The 24,056-nt window shown below is 35.7% G+C and overlaps 1 protein-coding gene across 2 annotated transcripts in view; it reads right to left on the bottom strand.

The window, feature by feature from the left end:
* The window catches only part of CEP85L (centrosomal protein 85 like), a 146,918-nt gene that overhangs the window by 96,610 nt on the left and 26,252 nt on the right, over positions 1-24,056 (bottom strand). For both annotated transcript variants that reach the window (XM_038526648.1, XM_038526649.1), the window contains exon 3: positions 5,197-5,984. In XM_038526648.1, coding sequence (XP_038382576.1) covers positions 5,197-5,984 — 788 coding nt within the window. The remainder of the gene's footprint in view (positions 1-5,196; positions 5,985-24,056) is intronic.

Consider the following 24,056-nt stretch of genomic DNA (forward strand, 5'->3'; position numbering starts at 1 on the left):
TCGGGTTAAAAATGTTTTCATTCTGTTATCATGTTAGACAAAAAACAAGTCCTATAAGTCATTTTATCAAATTTTTATTTACAATTTTGATTTATATAAATTTTTCACCAAAATATGTTGAAATCATTAGGTGCAAATATTTTGGCTGATCAAGCCCCATCATGATTTAAATGGGGTACAAAATTTTATTTTTCTCTTTTTAATGACTGCAACCCAGAACTTAGTAACATCCTAGGAAATAAAAGAGAAAAAAGGTCAAACAACTTCATCAATAAAGAGACCATTTCTTCACTACTGCCTGAAAGATGCGCCGTGAGCTTACAGGACCTCCAATGGATACTGCTGTGTGTTGAGGGACACACTTTCCATTCCCCTTCCCTACCCCTCTACTCCCCCAAGAAAAGAAATAAAAGAGGGACATGGTACAGGAAACAACAGATGCTGGTAAGAAAGTAAACAAAGGGGGAACCCCCTTTTATTCTTGGTAGGAATGCAAGCTAGTGCAGCCACTCTGGAAAATAGTATAGAGGTTCCTCAAAAAGCTGAAAATAGGGCAGCCCTGGTGGCTCAGGCAGTTTGGCGCCACCTTCAGCCCAGAGTGTGATCCTGGAGACCTGGGATCAAGTCCCACATCGGGCTCCCTCTGCCTGCTTCTCTGGGAGAGAAGCCTGCTTCTCCCTCTGCCTGTGTCTCTGACTCTCCCTCTCTCTCTCCCTCTCTCTCTGTCTCTGTCTCTCATGAATAAATAAATAAAATCTTAAAAAAAAAAAAGCTGAAAATAGAGCTACCCTATGACCCAGCAAGTACACTACTAGGGATTTACCCAAAGGATATAACATAGTGATCTGAAGGTGCACCTGCACCCCAATGTTTATAGCAGCAATGTCCACAATAGCCAAACTACAGAAAGAGACCAGATGTCCAACATCAGATTAATGGATAAAGAAGAGATGGTATGTATACACACTAACACACACACACACAATGGAATACTATTCAGCCATCAAAATAAATAAAATCTTGCCATTCACAACAACGTGAATTGAACTAGAGGGTACTATGCTAAGTGAAATAAGTTAAGCAGAGAAAGACAATTATCATATCATCTCACTCATATGTGAAATTTAAGAAATAAAACAGAAAATCATAGGGGAAGAGAGGAAAAAATAAGACGAAATTAGAGACAGACAAACCATAAGAGACTCAATCACTGGAAACAAACTGAGGGTGTCTGGAGGGGTAGGGGGAGGGTGGGGTAACTGGGTGATGGACATTAAGGATGGCATGTGATGTAATGGAGCACTGGGGTAGTCTATAAAATTGATGAATCACTGACCTCTACTTCTGTAACTAGCAGTACGTTATATGTTAATTCACTGAATTTAAATACTTTTGAAAAAGAGGGACATGGTAAGGGATACATTCTTGCCAAAGAGAAGACAAGACTGTTATCTGTCCTTCTCTTCTGTCATAGTCCTTCTCTGAGTCAGAGAGCTTTTGGGGAGGGTGGGAGAAGAGGGGGTGACACTGAACAGAGGAAAGACTCAAAGACAGTTTGCACATGGAGGTCTATATTCTAACCATCTGAAGGCAATAGAAGGCCTCTCTTCATTCACAAAGGAAAATGTTTCAGAGTAGTACACTACCTGCACTCTAGCTAAGTTAGTGAAATCATGGGAATCAAGGAACAGCATGAGCATGAGACTCTGAGGCTGACTCAATAATTATTCCTAAGAAGAGCAAAACTTCCACATTATCATATTAATCTTTGGAGGGAGAAAAGCTGGGAAAGCAACTCTGCAGATCAAATGAGATGAAACACTCGAGAGCTACAAAGTTCTATATAAAGCTATAGTGGTGTTAGACTGTGACTCTCAGCCAAATTCCTTTCCTTAGTTGTAAAAAGAGGGGTTTCTTTCATGGTGAGAGTTTAGCAGTTATGCTTGAAAATCATACACATTCTCACAATTTATCAGATGGGCTGATCCTTATTATAGCTCCTCTGTTACATAAAAATTAGACTAAAAGGAAGTCAAGTTTTTAAAGTCTTTAGAAACAACTAAGATGAGAACTTTTATAATAAAGACAGCAGTTGGAAGCTCCAAGGAGAAGGTATTTAAGAATTTTTTCCTGTAGCAGTCCAAGAAGGGAATGAGAAGAGATCATTTAAACATAGCAACTGAAGTGTCTAAGTTTTCTTTACCTGGTTTTATCTTTCTACTACAACACTTAGGAGCACTACAAAGAGACGATCCCAAATACGGTTCATCAAAAAGTAGGACATCCCAGGGTGTGTGCAAATGGCCTCTAGTAGCCTTCTTCCTGTACCATGTACTAGGGAGAAAATTTAAAAATAAATTTGGGGCCACCTGGATGGCTTAGTGGGTTAAGCATTTGACTTCAGCTCAGGTCATGATCCCAGGGTTCTGGGATTGAGTCCTGAATCAGGCTCCCTGTCTGACAGGGAGTCTGCTTCTCCCTCTATCCCTCCCCCCCTTGTTTGTGCACTTGCTCTCTGTCTCTGTCTCTAATGCAATCAATCAATCAATCAATCAATCATTTGGCTCCATAGTGCACCTCTAAGCTTCCTATCCTCTCTGCATTGCTTCAAGGTTGGGAAAAACTTCATTTACAACAGAAGGTTTTCCAAGCAGAATGAAAGAAATTAGTACTTACTCCTTTAAATTCATCCAATTTTCTCAGTTACCTTTCTATCACATCTACTTCAAGGTGGAATAGTATTATTCAGCACCCCATGGACAGCTACAGTTCTGTGCAAAAATACCAACTGGAGAAAAAAAAAAACCGCCTGATCTCTCTTCTATAATCACAAAGCATTTGAGAACTAAAATGTAACAGTATTTTAAAAATTAGGTATCCAATCTTTCAATCACTTAAACTGATAATAAATCACAAATCTGGTTAAATTGCTCTTTTCTGGGACGCCTGGGTGGCTCAGCAGTTGGGCATCCGCCTTTGGTTCAGGGTGTGATCCCCAGATCCGGAATCGAGTCCCGCATCAGCCTCCTTGCAGGGAGCCTGCTTCTCCCTCTGCCTGTGTCTCTGCCTCTGTCTCTCATGAATAAATAAATAAAATCTTAAAAAAATAAAATAAAATTATCTTTTCTGATTTGTAATTCAGACATCATAATAATGCTTGTTTGGTTATGCGGTTTTTATACATAATTAAGATTGTTCAGTACTGTGCCCCACACAAGAATAAGGAAGGCACATGAGATGAGTTAAGGATTCCCCTATGAATGTAGCACATTGGGGTGCATATATGTTTCAGGACTCAGAGTTGTAAAGTTCCTAGATCAGTGATCTCCTTACTCTTTCATAGAATATATTCCTTTAATCTTTACTATTTTTTATTAGTAATAGTAATGAATAGTAATTTTAAATATTTTCTCTAAGAAAAATTTTATAATTTCTGAAAGCATTAGTTTCAGAAATTTCTGGTAGTAAAAATTGGATGGTAAGATTTACAAAAATTTCTACAGATAATTGCTTCCCCAGCTAAAATGAGTTATGGAAATTATCTTGGAATAGAAAATGTTTCCAGATCAAGAAATGTACACATTACATGTTACTTTAGGTGCTACGCACCACTTTTATTTATATGTGGTATTTTATAAAGTGCTTCCTCAGACTGATTAATAAATCTTGATAACCAACTTCATCTTTTTAAAATAAGTACATTTCTGCTTATAAACCTACATACATTTCAGACACCACCAAAACTTTAAAAAATGTCTTTAGTTTCCACCTTCTCATTTCACAGATGAACAAATGAGAAGACATGCAGATGGCAAACAGACACATGAAAAGGTTCTCAACATCACTATCAGGGAAATGCAAGTCAAAACCACAATGAGGTATCATCTGACACCAGTTAGAATGGTCATTATAAAAAAGGCAAGAGATAACAAGTGTTGGGAAAGATGTGGAGAAAAGACAACCCTTGTGCACTATTGGTGGGAATATAAATTGTTGCAACCACTATGGAAAACAGTAATGGGGGTTCCTCAAAAAATTAAAAATAGTACTATCATATCATCCAGCAGTTCCCCTTCTGGGCATTCATCTGAAAAAATGAAAACACTAACCCAAAAAGATACATGCACTGCCATGTCCACTGCAGCACTATTTACAACAGCCAAGAGATGAAAGCAACCTAAGTGCCCACTGAGAAATAAATGAACAAAGAAAATGTGGTGTATATGTACAAAGGAATATTATTCAGTTGTAACAAGATGAAATCTTGCCATTTGTGACAATATAAATGTACTTTGAGGGCATTATAATAAGTCAAATAAATCCAACAAAGACAAATACTGTATCATCTCATTTATATATAGAATCTTTAAAAAGAAATAAATAACAGAGAATTGACTGGAGGTTGCCAGGGGCAGAAGTGGGCAAAACAGGTGAAGGAAGTCAAAAGATACAAATTCCCAGTTATAAAATAAGTCACAAGAATGTAAGTACAACATGACTATTGTTAATAATACTGTATTATATATCGGCAAGTTGCAAAAAGATAAAATTCTGTAAGTTATCACAAGGAAAAAAAAATTTGAAACTATGTACAGTGATGGACATTAAACAGACCAGACTTAGACTTACTGTGATCATTTCACAAAACAAACATATATCAAATCATTATGTTGTAGAACTGAAACTAATGTAATATTCTATGTCCATTATATTTCAATTTAAAAAAGAACAGGAAAAGAAACTGAGGCCCAGAGAAATTAAGTATTAAATGATAGGTAGAAAATCATCCAGATTCTGAATCTTATAGAAACAAAAACATATTCAAAGACTCACACTCCCCAAGTTTATGTTCTATTATATCACACCAGTTCCTCTATCTGCTTCAAATTTCTTTTAACTTAATAAGTTTTGCTTTATTTTTATGCTCACTTAACAAATGAGAAAGAAAGTAAAGACTAAGAAGGTACAAGATTTTTAAGCTTTTCATGTTAATCAGCCTCAAAGATGTTTCAACTTTTGTTTACCAAAGCAGTTACTTTGGGAGTTTATACCACTTATGCTTAGTAACTTGCAGGAAAAAAAGGAAAGGAAAACAATCTGTGCCTAAGGACACACTGTCCCTATGCTTATAGCAAGTGTGCTACTGTTCTCATAACATCCACTGGAGGGAAGCAAACACTAGATTTTGAACCTTACCTGCATTGGTGTTTCATTTTCTTGTCGAAACTCTTCAATTTGCTGCTGTTGCCAAGGAGCTAAACTGTAAGAATCCTCTGTAGTTCTACTTTCCAAAGGGTTTGTCCGCAACTGCTCTGTAAGCCACATCTGTGTCCTCACAGAAGGCTGAATGGGAACTCCACCTACTGCCTGTTGACCCAGCATTAAATATTTCGGAGGTTCAAAGGCCTCTGTACTTGTCATAATGGGCTTGCTTTCAGGTAAGGCACTGTATGTCATGTCTAAGGTCTGTCTCCTAAGAGTGGAGGAAGAAGCTCTAAAGTCCTCTTTGCTACAGGTCTCAAATTTATATTTGCAGTCCAGAGTTGAAGATCGTTTTTTATTTATTTCCTTGTCCTCTAGCTTAAGCATCTCCATACTATCATGTAAGCAGCTAGGCCCAATTGTTCTTAGTTGTGATGTTAAAACTTTGGCTCTCCCTGTCTTTTCCAAACCACTCCTTGATTCATCAGCATGTACAACGCCACCCTGGTTGCAGTTATCTGGGGCAGTGAGTTTGGATAAAGATGACCATTTCCGGAGGGGCCGGAAGTCCTTCATGTCTAGTGAAGAGTCTTGCTCCCCTCTACTATGGCTTCCCAATGTTTGCATGAGACTTGTACTCCATTTTGAGCCATCTGACATCAATGATTCCCTATGTTTGGAAACTGAAGCACTGGAGTTAGACGGCATGACATGGGCAGTAGGAAGAGTAACCAATGATCGACTAGGCTTAAAAGATAACGTGCCACTTGAAGTTGAATGATCTGGAAAGAGAAAAGATGTCAAATTAGATATAATTAACAGGAAAAAAATGAGGCTAAATGCAAAATGCCACAACAAATATCTGAATTATGGCTTTCCAGCAGAAGTTTCTCAGAGACACTTTATCAAAATGAGGCTATTATTATCATGTCTATCTGAAACAAATGGATACATAATGAAATATACACCCGTTTACCATCTACTTATAAATGACAAACAGCTAGAAATAAGGTTTACAGTCACCCCATTTAATCTAATTGTTGAGATTTTTTTCTTTTTTTAAGAAAAATCCATCTCCCCACTGAGAGGTTTTATTCATTATCTAGCACTGAAGCCTCAGAAAAAACTCTACTAGAAAATGGTATTTTTCACCATCTTTCCTAAACTGGAAATCTATGCCACATCTAAACATTTTAGCACCTCCCCAAACTCTAATTCAAATCAGAAATATGGGTAAAAGAGATCCTGCAATGATGGAATATAATTAGAAAGCATTCTAGCAATATGCTTGCAGATAGAGCAATTCCTCCATTCCTAGATTCTGTTAAATGGCATCATCAATGGTATGTTTCCCAATCTAGAATTCCTGGAGTCTACTTAGACTGCTATTTTTCTCTGCATGTCACAAAATCCCTAAGCTGTAAAGCTTTCACTTCTGAAATGACATAGCTATTGCATTAGGTCAAACCTTTACATATTCCTCCTCTACACACAGTAACAGTTTTAATAGACTCCATGGAAACCCAAAGCACAAATAAAGACCTCTATATTATGAACTTACCATCAAGTGACAAATTATTATCACATGAATCAAATTAAAATGAAAGATTATAAATCTTTATCAGAGGACACTTCAAAAGGAGATAGCAATCGAAAATGTGAAGGGAAAGGGGTGAGTGGTGAAAGGCAACTTTCACAGTTTATTCTTTACTTTTCCATACTGTTTGGCTCATACTAGAATTTAGTACTACTTGTGAGGTTTCATAATGTCTTAAAGAAATAATAAAATAATGTGGAAAGAAATGATGAAAAAACCATATGAAAAATTAGATGAGAAAGAGCCAGGTAGACTAATTCAAACAAAGAAAATCCAGTATTTGCACAGAATTTATTCACTTGGAGGTGAAGAAAAAAAATATTACAGATGGAAGAATATAAGCGAAAGTATTAGAGTGACCATTTATCATGTTTAAGCTTCTCATCAACTTGTGCAAAATCTTTTTATACTCAGAAAATTCCCACATTTATAAGTCTAATTTCCCAAAATTAATTTTAGACCTCAAATTCCCAACATAATCTGCAACTCTGGTGCAGATATTCAGAAGCACCTGTACAGGATTTCAGTTTGGAAGTAAGTCACATTAGAAAATGGCTCTGTATGGAGCTACCATTCTGGCTGGTACAGGCAACAGCAGAGGTATTAGTATTAGCCTTCCACAGTGGCAGCACCAGCAGCAGCCAATCAAGTTCTAGCCCAGAGTGGCAGCAAATGGACAATACTGGTACTTGGTGGAGCTGGAGAAGTGAGAGTTCTCACAGGTGATTTGAGGCATATTGTCTGTAAGTTTAGCTTTAAGCCCAGTTCTCCAGCCTTCCCCCCAAATTCTATGAGGTACTCAACACCCTTAAATAAATTCATCTGCTCAGTCATTTAGCTTCTTCTGCTGATTAAGAACACTAACTGAACCAACCATGAGGCCAAAAGAATGTAACTCTCAAAAGAAAAAAAAATTATCCAATTTATCTGCTATATGTAGTATCAAGAAAAGTGGCTCAAAGGAGAAAATTAACATTTAGAAAAGTTAAGTATATTGCTCAAGATCATATAGCAAGTAAGGTCAGATACTGCAAATTGCTCAAGATCATATAGCAAGTAAGGTCAGATACTTAACACCAATGGCCATGCCACTAGGGTAGCTGGGGTGGGACTTTAGTCCTGCTCCACACATCCAATCCCCATCAGACCCAATACACAATCTAAAGAAAGAAAAATCTTTTCTATGCAAACTCTGCTTCAGAAAAATGTGCTTGATTCTCTCACCCCCTTTCCAATCAGTCTGCCACATCTGAGATCATACTATACAGAAACTCAAGAAATGAGAGTGCTCTGCATTATGTCATATTGCATACAAACAAAAGACCATGGAAATACGAACTTGAGCCACTGAATACAAAGACTAGTATGACTAGTATACACTAGATACTGCATCATAGCAAGCAGACTAAATTTTTTAAACAGGAAAAAAAATTGCTCATGGTAATTCTTGAAAGGTAAAGATGAAACAATTATATGTCTTTAAATGTTCCAATAAGGAAAGAGCCTAGCTCCACTCAGCAAGAAATGTGATATCACTGAAAGTACCCAAAGGAGTAATATAATTAAAACCATACTTAAAATAATTATTCCTATAACAGCATGGAGGATAAATAAAAGCAAAATGATTGGCAACAGGATTTACAGATTATGGTAATCAATAGAAAAAAATAAGGGAATATGCTACTGAAGGTCAGTTCTATTTATTTATTTTTTATTTTTTTATTTATGATAGTCACACAGAAGGGGGGGGGAGGCAGAGACAGAGGCAGAGGGAGAAGCAGGCTCCACGCACCGGGAGCCCGACGTGGGATTCGATCCCGGGTCTCCAGGATCGCGCCCTGAGCCAAAGGCAGACGCTAAACCGCTGTGCCACCCAGGGATCCCTGAAGGTCAGTTCTAAATAGAAATAGGACAAATGTCCTAAAATCTACGAAATACTGTATTATTATAGTATTACATCTACATACCAACTATGTAAGTGTGTGCATATGCCTATACACGTTTGTGTTACTATTACTAAAGGAGTTATTTGTATCAAAATAATCAAATATCTTTAAAAAGAAATAAATTTGAAATTTTCATTTTTTTACTTTTAAAAACATTCTAATAAGTAAACTGTAAAGGTTAAGTGTAATAGTTTTAAAATTAGTCTTTCTAGATTCAAATCCTGTCTCTACCACTTAATGGCATGTGTTCACACAACTTATTTAACCTCCTTGCATCATAGTACCCTCATCCATAAAGTGAATAGGACAGTGAAGATTAAATGAAAAAATAGACATAAAGGACTCAGAAGAATTTCTTACACAAAGCAAAATGTTTGTTATTATTACACCACTGAAAAAGCTAAGTAAACATCATTCTGTCACGTAACAAAGACTAAATATCCATACTATACAAGGAACTTCAATAAATTAAAAACAAAACAAAAACAAAACCTAGGGGATCCCTGGGTGGCTCAGTGGTTTAGTGCCTGCCTTCGGCCCAGGATGTGATCCTGGACTCCTGGGATCGAGTCCCATGTTGGGCTCCCAGTATGGAGCCTGCCGGCTTCTCCCTCTGCCTCTCTATGTCTGTCATGAACAAATAAGATCTCTTTAAAACAAAACAAAACAAAACAAACAAAAAAAACTAACAACCCAAGTTTAAAGCAAAGGAAATCAGAAAGTAAATCACAAGAAATGCAAATAAAGAATACATGTTTTAAAAAAAATAAATTAAAAAAAAAAAGGTGTTCAGGACACCCAGGTGGTTCAGTCATTTAAGTGTCTGCCTTCAGCTCAGGTCATGATCCTGGGTCCTGGGATTCAGCCCCAGGACAGGCTCCCCGCAGGGAGCCTGCTTCTCACTCTCCCTCTACCCTTCCTCCCTGCTCATGTTCACTCTCTTCCTCTTCTCAAATAAATAATAAAATCTTTTTTAAAAAGTTCAAACTCATTAATAGTTAAAAGTGTGTTCCCTAGCCTACTCAGAAGACATCCTGTAACATCCTACAATGATGAGAAAATAAATTGTTATAGCCTTTGACAGCAGATGCAAACTGTTTGTATATATCAATATTTAAAATATGCAAGCATATAAGCAAATACATGTAAATATATATTCATGAGCATATATATTTAGATGTATTCATGAAAGAATACATCTAAAACTTAATAAATAGAGGTATACCCCTCATCATGGAAAAAGGAGAAAGATGGTTTCATATTTTACTTTCTACAATGTCTTATTTTAATTTCTTTTCAAGGATCATAGCCTTATCATTTGGTCAAACTATTGCAAAGATGTTTTGTTTTGTGACCTCAAAGAGTTTGAAGTATCTCAAATAATACTGTTACTTAAGTATGAATAATGTATCAAGTGACTGTCTCACTTTCCATGTCACAGCTGAAACCTCTGAGACCAGAGGATCACCAGTGTTAGGTGCTACTTGTATCTGATAATGTGCTACTTTTCTGTCTACCTTTGCTAGCTCAATACTTCCCAAATGCATGGAAAATCAATAATTGGTGATAAAAACCAATTCTACACCAGACTAGTATTTCCTCCTACGAATCTGAAAATATGATATATGTTATTCAAAGAACATTACACTGAGAACAGAATTTATTCCGAAAAGTCACCTGAATTTCCACGTAGGATTGGAGCCCTACTCTAAGAGATCCTGATTCAGTTAGAGAGGGGACCAGGAAATACCACAGTAGAGTAAGGGATTCTCTGTTCTATTCACTACAACATCCTTCCATCTGGGTTTGATTCTAGTTCTAAAGCCTTCGAGCTTAAATATCCCAAGTGCATCATCATCAGTATCTGTGTTCTTGTGTACAGACTGATTTACTATGACTTTTAGAATACAGTTTAAGGATTAAAGCCTAGTCTATTCACACACATAAGCACATACATATACATGCATATACAACAGGAAATAATGAAGAAAAAATTAAGTATCTGATAGTATGAATATCTAGAACAAGGACCATTATATCTCAGAGACAAGTCCAGAAAATATTTAATCTTAACACCTTAAAAATTCTATTTTGTCCTATTGAAACAGGTCAATTAGGGGTAGATGCAATGCAATTCCTAATGTTCTTTATTATACTAATTGTAGCCACAAATCCCAAATGCAAGTTATTACAATGGCATCTGGCCCACATCTAAGTTACCACAGTGAAATCTGAAACCAGCAGAGGGTAGTCCTTTTAAAAACCAGAGGAAAAGGTCTATAGCATTCACAGAGAGCATAGTACAGCTAATGGTTTCAGACAGAAAATTTTGGCTTGCAGGGGAAAAACATAAGAGGAGGACTTCACTGTAAACCTGATAATACAAGTAAATAATATTTAAGATAAATATTTTGAATTCTGAACAAAATCCCAACATTTTGTTTGTCATGTTATTATCTAGCAATGGATGAATACATTCTTTTTTTTTTTTTTTTCTTAAAGATTTTATTTCTTTATTCATGAGAGACACAGAGAGAGAGACTTAGGCAGGGAGCCTGATGCGGGACTCAAACCCAGGACCCCAGAATCACAACCTGACCCAAAGGCAGATGCTCAACCACTGAGTGACCCAGGTGCTCCAATCTATCTTTTCTTGTATATAGTCCCTCTCTCTGTTCTATCCTTCCTAAAGTAAAAAGGAAATAAATTCAAAAAAGACCACACACTCCAGACCTATATTACAATAATAAATCACAGGTCTTTACAGTTAAAAAAAAAATTGATCAGGAAACCATATAATCCTGTATCAAAATATCTTTATTTAAAATGCAACCACTTAGGGGCACCTGGATGGCTCATTTGGTTTAGCTTCCAACTCTTGATTTCGGCTTATGATCTCAGGGTCCATATCGGGATCCATGCTAGGCAGGGAGGCTGCTTAATTAAGATTCTCTCTCTCTCTGTACCCCTCAACTCACACATGTTATCAATCTCTCAAAAAAAAAATTAAAAATGATAAACTGTAACTGCTTAATGTATTTATCAGTCAATACGAAATTTTATAAAAAACACATGTTTATATAAAAATTTTAACTCCAATCCAAAGATAATTAAGTTTAATAGAACACCATGATACCTTTTTCAATTAAGTTTTATACACCATATTTTTTCCCTCCTGCCAAAGCTGTAATTACATCAGAAAAAAAAAATTTTATGCCACAATCTCCTTTTTATTTAAACAAATGAAAATTTCTAAGCATTCCCTGTATTTTTACAAATATTTTTAAATATTCTAAACTACATCCTGATAGGAAAAGAGCTATACAAAGAAATATGACAATAATTCAACCAAAGAATCTCCTAGGAATGTATTATATACAAGACACTGTACCCGGTAAAGACAATACTAATACACTATTCACAAAAACATGAAAAAAAATTCATAAACCTCAGGGTTTACAATTCACCATTACATACACAGCTACAGAGCAAGACTAAAGTGAATCATAAGAGAACTACAAAACACCTGACAATAAGAAGTGAGCCAGAGAGAAAAGGCAGGCTACTCAGTAATTAAGAACTCTCAGGATGACAGCCAATTTCTTAACACCAATAATGGAATCCAAATAACAGTGAAATAATATCTTCAAAGGGTTAACAGTAAATAACTGGCACCTAAGAACTGTTTGGAAGGTAAGCTAGCTCTCAAGGATGAGGACAAAATATATTATCAGCTAAGCAAAAACACAGCTTATCATCAACAGACTCACTGAAAGAACTACTAAAATTCTTTTAGTTTCTTTCAGGAAGACAAATGAGTCCTGAGTTGTAAAAATAAATAAATAAATAAATAAATAAATAAATAAATAAATAAATAAATAAATAAATAAATAAATAAATAAATAAATATTCTAAAAAGTTGGGTTTTAACTAAACACAAGTAAATCTTAAAAAATGAGGATGACGGGATCCCTGGGTGGCGCAGCGGTTTGGCGCCTGCCTTTGGCCCAGGGTGCAATCCTGGAGACCCGGGATCGAATCCCACGTCGAGCTCCCGGTGCATGGACCCTGCTTCTCCCTCTGCCTATGTCTCTGCCTCTCTCTCTCTGTGTATGACTATCATAAATAAATAAAAATTAAAAAAATAAAAAATAAAAAAAATAAAACATCAAAAAAAATGAGGATGACAACTACATAAAACAATAAAAAACACTAATTTCTGGGCTAAAAAAGACAAAATAAAAGATTTGGCAACTATGGCATATAACTCAAAATGAAGGTGGATTCGCATTCCCATTTTTAAGGTCCGTATATCTGTGAGAGGAGGAGAAAGATTCTTCTTACCATTCTGGACAGTCAAGGGTTGTGTGACATCTGCATTAACAACTGAAAGGATAGGCAGACCTACTACAACTGTACAGGCACAGGAAAAAGACAAAAGTTGAACCTCTACCTCATACCATCCATAAGTTAACTCAAAATGAATCACTGGCCTAAATGTAACAGCTAAAACTAAAACTCTTAGAAAAAAACCATAGGTGTAAATATTCAAGACATTAAGTTAGGCAGTGGTTTCTTAAATAAATACCAACAGCCCAAGAAACAAAATTAAGTAAAGATAAGTTGAACTTTATTAAAAATTTTAAAACTTGCTGCCAAAGAGACTATCCAGAAACTAAAAAGACCCCAAAAATGGGTTGCAAATCATTTTTAATAGTGACTTGTATCTAGGTTATATTTAAAAACTCTTACAACTCAATAAAAACACTAACGATCCAATTTAAAAGTGGATGCAGAATTGAACAGACATTTATTCAAAGAAGATACACAAATGGACTTATTAAAGCATATGAAAGATACTCAACATATAGTCATCAGCGAGATACAAATCAAAACAACGAGAATACCCCTTCATACCCACTAGAATAGCTATCATCAAAATGACAGATAAAAAGTGTTGGCAAGGTTGAGGAGAAACTGAAACCCTCATACAATGCTGGTGGAATGAAAAAAGGCACCACTGCTTAGAAAACAGTCCGGCAGTTACTCAAAATGTTAAACACTGAGTTACCATATGACCCAGCAATTCCACTCCTGGGTACATACCCAAAAGAAATGAAGATATGTTCATAGAGACATTATTCTTAATGACCCAAAGCCAAGAGAATCCAAATGTCCATTAACTCATGAAAAACTAAATCTCACAACTAAATAAGTTGTGGTACTATCCACACAATGGAATATTATATGACAATAAAAGAAATGAAGTACTCATACATGTTATAACATGAATCTTGAAAACATGCTAAGTGAAAATCACTCACAAAGGACTACATATTGGATGATTCCATTTATTTGAATTATCTGAAACAAACAAATCCATAGAGACAGGAAAGATTAGTGGTTGCTCAGGAAGATGAGTGACAGCTAATGGATTTCTTTTAGGGAGGCTAAAAATGTTCTAAAATTCGATTGTGGTAATAACTGCACAATAATGAGAATATATTAAAAACCATTAAATCGTACACTTTGGGTAGAGTGTATGGTATGTGAATTACATCTCAATAAAGCTGTTTTTTAAAAACACAGGTAGTATATAACTTCTTTCTGTGTGTCTCTCAATTTATTCATGAGAGACAGTTAACTTACAAAGGGTTGTAAATTATTTCGCTCCTGTAAAAATGTCCACAAATTAAATTAGAACTTAATCTCTTAAATTATACAATGTGATTTTTGAAAATGCAAATTTTCTTAGAAACAAAATTTACTATGACAGAACAGACAAGAAATTATCCATTTATTCATCTATTTATCCTCTATCTGCTACTTTGGAGAGGTATGAAGTCATTAATCTCCCTACACTCATGGCTATGTGAACAGCCCTTCCAGGTCAGAAATACATAGGTTCATCATAAGGAACTAAAATGCACTAAATTCTGCTCAGCTTGGTCAGGTTCAAGCATTCATATCCTACCAGGTCAAGAAATAAAATAACGGAAAAAACTGAGTGAATAAATAGATGGATGGATGGATGGATGGATGGATGGATGGATGATACTGAAAAGAGAAGTCCATAAAGACACAAAATATACCTCCAGCAAACAAACCTCCTACAAACCTACTAGAACTGTGATGCCATTATATGCCATGTTTAAGAATTTAAAATTCAAATAGTTCATTTTAAGAAATAATATAGGATCAATAAGAAAGCAGAGATGAGGGGTAAAGGAAAAAGGTTATTTGGTTTGCAAAGGAATGTAAACCAGAATTGTTTCTAATACTGCTGTGAAATTATTTAATCTCACAAGTAAAAAAAAAAAAAAAATGTGTGCATAACCTCTGACCTACTCCCATATGCAAATGAAGAACTAAAGGCCATAAAGGTTAAATTACTTGACCAAGGACAAATCTCAAAATAGAATTCTGGTCTCCTGTTTCTCAGTCTAGTGTTACCTATACTATCCTAAATTACACCTCACAGGGCTTCTTTCCCTCTAGTTTCTCCCTTTGGTGTACAGCTATCTTACATAGCGGGGTAAAGGCAAAGCTTTGGAGTTAGATTTGAAAACTCTCAGCAAAAAAAAAAAAAAAAAACTCTCAGCTCTACTACTTGAATACCTATTGTATAACCCCAGATATATTATTTAACCCCAACTATTTTTCTACCAGTAAAAAAAAAAAAAAAAGTTATTCATATTTTTCCTCAGGATTCTAGAATGAAGAATTTTTCAAATTATATATAAAATACAAAACTCTGTATTACAAAAATTTATGACAGGTATTTTTATCAATGTTAAGGCTGACTAATCCACTGCAGTATCTGGAAGCAAAGTTATGGGAGTAACCATTATTACAGTCCTAAAATTTCCAGTTATGAAGTTATACAAACATAATATTATTCACCAATGAAATGAGTATTTATAAGCTAAAACAAAGATAACAGATTTAAAAATGAACTAAATATCACTTACTTCACCTAGAAAATGGCTATTATTGTACCTAACATAATTTCTTAATTAACTGAAATAATCACGTCAATTTATGATTACGCCTTGTATGAAGTAAATGCTCAATAATTACTATTATTATAATTAAAAGGTTAAGAGGAGCTCTCAAACTGCTTAAAAATATTACGAAAGGTATGGGGGTAAGTAGAGAAGATACAGCCAGAATATAGCAATACCTGTAAGAGCACCATGTGTCATAATTGTATAAATGTAGTGTTATGTGCATGTGGGTTTTACCATTTTACCTTCCTTCTACTTTGATATATTATTTGGAGTTTTCTGTAAAAAAATGAATAAAAAAGAAAGAAAACACTAAGAACAAAAGAATATTTTACTTCAAAATGAGGTGTTTTAAAAAAGTCATTTGGCAAATTAAACTAATAAAACCTAGTCGCTGTAATAAAATACATAAACAAAGAAAAGACATTTTTATTACATCCTCCAAAATTAGTGGCTGCCTAGGGCTGGGGAAATCAGAGTGTTAGGGATGATGGCTAAGGGGAGTGGGATTTCTTTTGGGGATAATGAAAAATGTCCTAAAAGTGATAACGATGATAGATATACACTAAAAGCCACTGAATTGTACACTTTATCTTTTTTGAAGTAGGCTCCATGCTCAGCATGGGTCTTGAACTCACAACCCTCAAGAGTCACATGCCCTACACCTAACTGAGCCAGCCAGGCACCCCTGAATTACATGCTTTACATGGCTGAATTGTATGGTATGATGTGAATTCCATCTAAATAAAACTGTTTAGGTAGAAAGAAGGTATTGTTTTCACCTCCCACATGTCTCCCAAATCACCTCATTTTCTCCTTTCCCTCCCTCTTTTTATGAGCGAGTCACCAAGGCTCCTAACCACAACACAAGTGGTCTCCTTGCATCCAGTTTGGTGTCCTCTGCTGTATCCCCAATATCTCACATGTTCCAGTTTTTACCACGCTATTCTTTCAGCCTACTTTCCTCTCACCTTGTGCCCTGCCACTTCCTACTTACCTTTTTGGACCTCGGCTTAACCATTACTTCTGCCAGGGGTCTTTCACTTAATCCAGTGGAATTAGGTATGCCCCTCCTACCCTGTGTACTTCATCTACCATACTGCTCCTACTTTATAATCATTTCCTATCTCTTTTCCACTAGACTTCACATAGAAAAGGAACAGGGGGAAATGTCTTTAATTCTAGCCCCTAGCACACAGTATCTCACATATGCCAGCATTCAATAAATATTGGCTATGTGAATAAATAAATGACTGAACAAGTCCTTACCTTACCAAAGCCTTCATTTCTTCATAAAATAAAGTCAATGTACCTACTGGGAGCTTTTCTGAGTTTTCATCCTTTCTGATAAATAAATGAATATATATATGTATATATATTCATTCACTCACAGGATGACCTCAAAATTTGTATTATTAAATAGCCCTATTATTTCTTAGTAATAAAAAAAAAAACCTAATGAAGATACGATTAAATTGAAGTCCATTTTTATCAGTCTCTCCTTTTGAAATAAATGAGGTTAATTAGATAAGAAAATTATCTCTAATACAAATTAGCAGTTGGGAATTATTAAAGTAAAAAATTACTTAACTCCATCTGTGCCTTTTTTTCAGTAAAATATATAAATATGCTTGAAAATTAGCTCCAAATAGACAGTTAGAAACTACATTTAAGAACTCAGATTTTAAGATAAAAGAACTGCCTGCAAGCCTGCCTCCCAGGCTCCATGTCAGAAGGGAGAGGAAGACTGTTCTGTGGATGGTAACAACCAGTCTAAGAAAGAATGTTCTTTTACTGCCCCAGGGTCCTATACTTCAGTTTCTTCTTGCTCCTCCCTTACTTATTCAACTATGGCACCACATATAGGTTATATCTATACAAGTGCTCCATACTTTTCTTTTGAAAAAAGATTCATTTATTTTAAAGAGAGAGAGCATGAGTGGGAGGGGGAGAGGGGAGAGAGAATCTTAAGCAGACTCCATGCTGAGCACAGGGCCCGAAGTGGGACTCAATCTCATTACCATGAGATCACAACCTGAGACGAAACCAAGAGTCAGATGCGTAACTGCGCCACCCAGGCTCCCTGTCCTGCATATTTCAAAAACAACTCCCTTTGAAACTAATTTCTGTGGTAACAGCAGCTATTTACAGCTTCCAGATCTCAGCAAAGAAAACCTAGGAAGAAATTGGTGATCTGCTAGTATGGCCTATGTTACAATTTGGTAGTCTTGCAGACACATCTATTCTCATGTCACAGATCTATTTCCTACCAACTTGAATTTGACAGCTCATGAAAAAATTACCACAGCTAAAATGTCATACCAAAACATTAAATTAGTACCTCAACTTCTTGTTGAATATATTGAAAAACAAAACAAAAACCTCACGCATATCTAGCATTATTTGAAATCTCAAAATACTATATAGCTAAATCACTCAGTCATAACTTAAGAATATCATTCTGTCCTAGAGTCCCATTTTCATCCTAAGACTTTTATATAATCCTCTTTCTCCATTTTGATATTTTCAACTCTGCAGTTCTCGAAAGATAGTAAGTTATTCAATGAATAAGTGAATGAATTTAAAAGCTATAGCTTGGAGAGAAAAAAAGAAAAGGTACTGCTATTTATATAATGGTCATTTATAAAACTGGATAGTTAAAAAAAACAAAAAGAAAAAATAAAACTGGATAGTTGTAATTCATAGAGCATTTATATTCTGCATTCAGTTACTCTATACTCATATGCAGATTTTAAGTTTTTAAAGACTTAAAAAAGAATGCAAGTTATTTTTCAGATGATTCACAGGATACTTTGAGGATTTAGCAGTGACCAAAGAGCATCACTTGGAACATCAGTTAAAACCAAACAATAATAAAGGGAAGAGAATAGGGTGTGGAGCAGGGGTCTGACCAGACAGTACTATTTAGTTTAAGATTTGATAACTTACTTTAGTAAGGCATTGTTAAGTAATGTACCATGGAATTTAATAAAAATGATTCCATGTACTTTGATCTATACCCAATAAATTAAGACTACATTTAGCATAAAGAAGTACACCTATTCAATCATGAGTATCTTTAGACAAAGAGAAATAATTACTAAGGTAAGTAATAACTCAAAATTTACTATCCCAGGTTAAATATCTGAACGGCGTAACATAAGCATAATATTATTATTTGCAGAGAGCAGCCAAACTTTAGAAGCTTGGCTCTTTCTTCCTAAACACTCAATTTCCAACCAAATTTTATAAATGCCAGAGTGGTGCAATCATACTCTTCAACCCAGTTACCTTCATGTGGGTACCTACTGGCCTTGCAGCAAACGATGCTCTGAGACTCCAGGGGGAATGTTCCTTCTTCTCTCCTAATTAAACCTGATGGCCTATACCTCAGACCCAAAAAGGGGAGTTCCAGTAGGAATTACTGACATTATCCCTTTTCCCTATTTCCCAACTAAGCAACAGAACTTTTTGAAATTTTAGGAATTCACCAATCTAAAATCTTCCCTAACCTAACCCTTTATACCGCACCATACTCACCTTAACTAACTCTCTCTTTGTCAAAGGAACTAGGGCAATCCTACTGCAGTGAAGTTCTTACACTTCCTGTCAAAATAATAAAATGGGTGGTGGTACTCCTGGTACTTCCGACTGACAGATTATAATTTATCATTGACATAATGCTACCAATATAAATTTCTATTACATTAAACATTAAGTGGGCTTACAGGAGTTATTTTGAGAAGGCAAGTACTATTTCTACTGAGAAATATATAAACACACACACGCACTCAAAATCTCTCTGAAAGTTGAGGGGTGCATGGGTAGTTCAGTTGGTTAAGCATCTGCCCTCAGCTCAGGTCATGATCCCAGGGCCCTGGGATGGAGTCCCGCATCGGGCTCCCTGCTCAGTGGGGAGTCTGCTTTTCCCTCTGCCCTTCCTTCCTGCTTGTGCTCTCTCTCATGCGTTCTCTCTCTCAAATAAATAAATGCTTAAAAAAAAAAATCTCTAAAAGTGAACCCTTTACAAATTATACACTCTCAAAATCACTATGTCCAATATGTTCAACAGAAACATAATTCAAGCTACACTTGTAATTTTAAGTTCTGTAGCAACCACATCTGAAAGGTAATAATGAAAAGGTAAAATTAACTTTAATAATGCCTTTATTTAACCCACAAAATCCAAAATATTATGTCATCACAAAATCAGTATTAAAAAGTATTAATAAGATGTTTTAATTTTGGGGCACCTGGTGGCTCAGTGGTTGAGCCTCTCTGCCTGTGGCTCAGGTGGTGATCCCAGAGTCCTGGGATCAAAGTCCCTCATCAGGCTCCCCAAAGGGAGCCTGCTTCTCCCTTTGCCTATGTATCTGCCTTTCTGTGTCTCTCATGAATAAATAAAATCATTTAAAAAAAAAGTATATTTTACATTTTCTACACAAAGCATTCGAAATCCAGTGTGCATTTTACATCCCAATTTGGACTAGGTATGTCCAAGCACTCCATTAGCCACATGTTGCCAATGGCTACCACACTGGACCGCACAGCATTATACCATTATTTTCCATTAACTACCTCAAATATTTCCAAAAAAAACCTGACAGTAATTTACAAAAGTTATAAGTATGTGTACCGATATCAAGTATAGTAAATAAACTGTAGAGCTAAATCAAGAGTCTTTGTGGGACCCCTGGGTGGCTCAGCAGTTAAGTGTTTGCCTTCAACCCAGGGCATGATCCTGGGGTCCCAGGATCAAGTCCCACATCGGGCTCCCTGCGGCTGCCTCTGCCTGTGTCTCAGCCTCTCTCTCTCTCTCTCTCTCTCTCTCTCTCTCTGCCTCTCATGAATGAATAAATAAAATCTTTAAAAAAAAAAATCAAGAGTCTTTGTTAATTAAAAAAGTTTTTTTGTTAATAGTCCACTCCATGGTAGTATGTAAATCATGTAGTTATTTGATTTGTATACTAGGTCTTTACAATAATCAGTCTTTCAAGAATTCAAATGCATTTATACATTTCACCTAAAAGTTGTCACAACAAGCCAAAATAATGCAGCACTTCAAGTCACAGCATTGGAAATCAAGGAGGAATGTATACCCTCCTCCAAGATAAGCAGTAACAGTAATACAGTTAAAGGCAACTAATAAAATATTCTGTAGGTATACTCTAAAACAAACTCAAGTTATACTTGGTAACACTGGTCCAAATTTCATGTATATCACCTCAAAATTAATAGAAGTATATACTATAGTAATTCCCAGCTGGGGCTTGTAGTACAAAGGAGATGAACAATTTTGAGTCATTCTCTAACGTATAGGATTTCATACAGATTTAATTTTATAAATGAGAAAAATATATTTTATAGATCTATGGTTAATAAATGACAAAAAGATTTCCATAATAGAAGGCCAAAGTATATAAAGCACAACCACATGACACTCATAGGAAATAAACTACACATAGCATATTCTAAAGCTGACATTATATTATAAATCTCAATCTATTAGTTACATTCTAATGCAAGGTTATTTTCAATATTCAGTAATCCTCCACAATGGTTATTTTCCTGATCCCTTTACATAAAACAGATATGCCATAAAGCATACAATAAAAAACAAGACTAAATTAGAAGAGTCAGGATATTTACCAAAGATCAGGGAAAGTAAAGAGCAGAAGAATAGCTCTCATGAAGTGGCTATCATGAGAACTTCAGAAAGACAAATTCAGAAGGAAAACATATACTAATTGGAATCCAGTATTGCATAAGCAAACATACCACCACTTTCTAACTAAATGGAATATGCCTGCTAAATATGCCTGCTTTAATACATATACCACCTAAAACTATTTCCTATATTCAGGTAACATTTTTAAATAACTGACTTTTTTTTTTTAACACTAGACCACACTAGACCTCTCCAGACAGTCAATCATGAATGCAATCAAGATCATTCATTACCAGCACCAATCACTGAAACCATAACTCTGATTCATTTTCCATAGAAGTCCCAAATTTCCAATATTGTCAGTCTTCCTGAGTCCTACGGCTCCATCTCACTTTCATCCAGCATTCACTATATTCCCTTACTCTTTCCTAGAACTCTCACCCGATTTACCCTAAGCCTCATCTATATATAGTACCTGCAAATAACAGTACCTATCGTGATCATGCCTTAAATCCAATGGAGTCTTTGGCTATTAGGATATTTTGTATAAATCGGTTATATATACCAATAAAACCACTCATTGCTTCATGTGTTACTAAAAAAACTAGCAGGGAAAGAAGTTGGGAGTTCAACTAGAAGATAATGATAAAAAATAATGGAAATTAAAAAAATGTACATCTTCACATCAGCCCAATTCAAGGAGACAGTGATATTTTTCATCCCTAAAAGATTAAAGGAACTTGTATTTAACACCTGATGAATAATTCAGTGAGAAAAGGCAGTGATCTTTGCTATTGCTAACAAATTAAGTTTCAAACTAACTCAAAGAATAAGGAGAAAAAGTTTTTTCTAAACAGCAACAGAAAATATGAGTAATTATATAATAATACACAGCAGGATCAGAGTTTCTGGAGATTATGAAAAAGATACTATTAACAGTAATACTTTCAATGAGAGATTTTCAGTTTTCAGCCAGACATTATGAAAAGGTAGCATCCCAGCCTTGACATTGGGTAGCCTGGTCTGAGAGGAGGAAGCAAGATAATTTTTAAGCTCTCCTTGGCCACACTAAGGAAAGAAAATTCCCAGCTAGATCCAGGTTAATACCATAATATCCTATGGAGGTTGGATTAAGTATTTTAAAAAAATCATTGAGTTTCTAAGCCAAAGCTTCAAAAAGCTAATTTATCTCTGCATCTCAAGTAAATTTTTAAGAAGTCATAACATAGGACCAAAGTTAAGAAGAGTATGACTTGCTTAAAGCAACATCTTTACAATAACACTAAAAAAATCCCAGGGCATCCACTCTGCAACTTTTAAATCCTCAAATCTGTTATGCTTCCAACACCATTCTCTCCTCAAAAAAAGTTAATTTTTAAAGTTCACTGATGAGAATAGCTAATAATATTTCTCTCTCTGAACCCTCAAAGCAGTTCTCCTGTTTTATTTTCAACTAAATTTAGTTCAAATTACTCTCCAGCACTTATTTCATGCCTTTCTATTTTACCACATATTCTATAACAGAGTGTTGTTGGGGAATGAACTGTTTCCCCACTAAAGATATATTAAACATTAACTCCCAGAACCTGCTAGCTAATGTGGCCTCATTTGGAAATAGGATCTGTGCAAATGTAATCAAGTCAAGATGAGGTCATGCTGAATTGGGGGGGTGGGGTCCTTAAATTCATTGATCAGTGTGTCTTTATATAAGACAGAGATCTGAAGACAGAGCCAAAGAAAGCTATGTAAAGGAGGTAGAGATGAGCTATGGTGCTACAAACCAAGGAAGGACAAATTGCTGATAACTACCAGAAGCTAGAAGAGGCAAGGAAGGACGATTCATTCTTAGGGCCTTTGAAGGGAGCATGGCCCTGTCAACACCTTGACTTTGGACTTGTAGTCTCTAAAACCATGAGAAAATGTATTTGTTGTTTTAGACCACTCAGTTTGTGGTAATTTGTTACACTAGTCCTAAAAAACTAAAACAGGGAAATTTGGGTTAATGGTCCTAAACCTGTTTCGCTTGTATACTGGGGAGAAGGGGAGAAAGAGAGAGAGAGAGAGAGCGAGAGAGAGAGAGAGAGAGAGAGAGAAATGGACTGAGGCACCTTAGTGGCTCAGTTGGTTAAATGTTTGACTCTTGATTTCAGCTCAGGTCATGATCTCAGAGTCCGAAATGGAGCCCTGTGTTGGGCTACACACTGAGCATGTAGCCTGCTTAAGATTCTCTCTTTCTCTCTGCCCCACCCTGCTCTCATTCTTTCCCTCAAAACAAAACAAAAAGTATGTATATATATTTCTCTATACCCCTCCAGAATATAGAACTCAGAAACCTCACCCCCAGTTTGAGCTGGACTTGCTTCGAAAGAACCGAGTATGAAAGGGAAAAATAACAGATTTATAGTGGAGAAACCTGGCAAATACGCTTTAACCAAGTGACCACGTTAACATCACCACTGATATCAGATAAATATCACATAACCCCTATGTGGCACTTTCATCTCTGTACTATTCTTCCCAAAAAGCATAAACTCAGTCTAATCATGAGGAAATGATCAGACAAATCCAATTTGAGGGACATTCTATAAAATGCCTAACCACTCCTCCTCAACACTGTTAAGGTTATAAAGAAAGGA

The sequence above is a fragment of the Canis lupus genome, chromosome 1, assembly GCF_011100685.1.
Source record: "Canis lupus familiaris isolate Mischka breed German Shepherd chromosome 1, alternate assembly UU_Cfam_GSD_1.0, whole genome shotgun sequence".
Classification (NCBI taxonomy): Eukaryota; Metazoa; Chordata; class Mammalia; order Carnivora; family Canidae; genus Canis; species Canis lupus.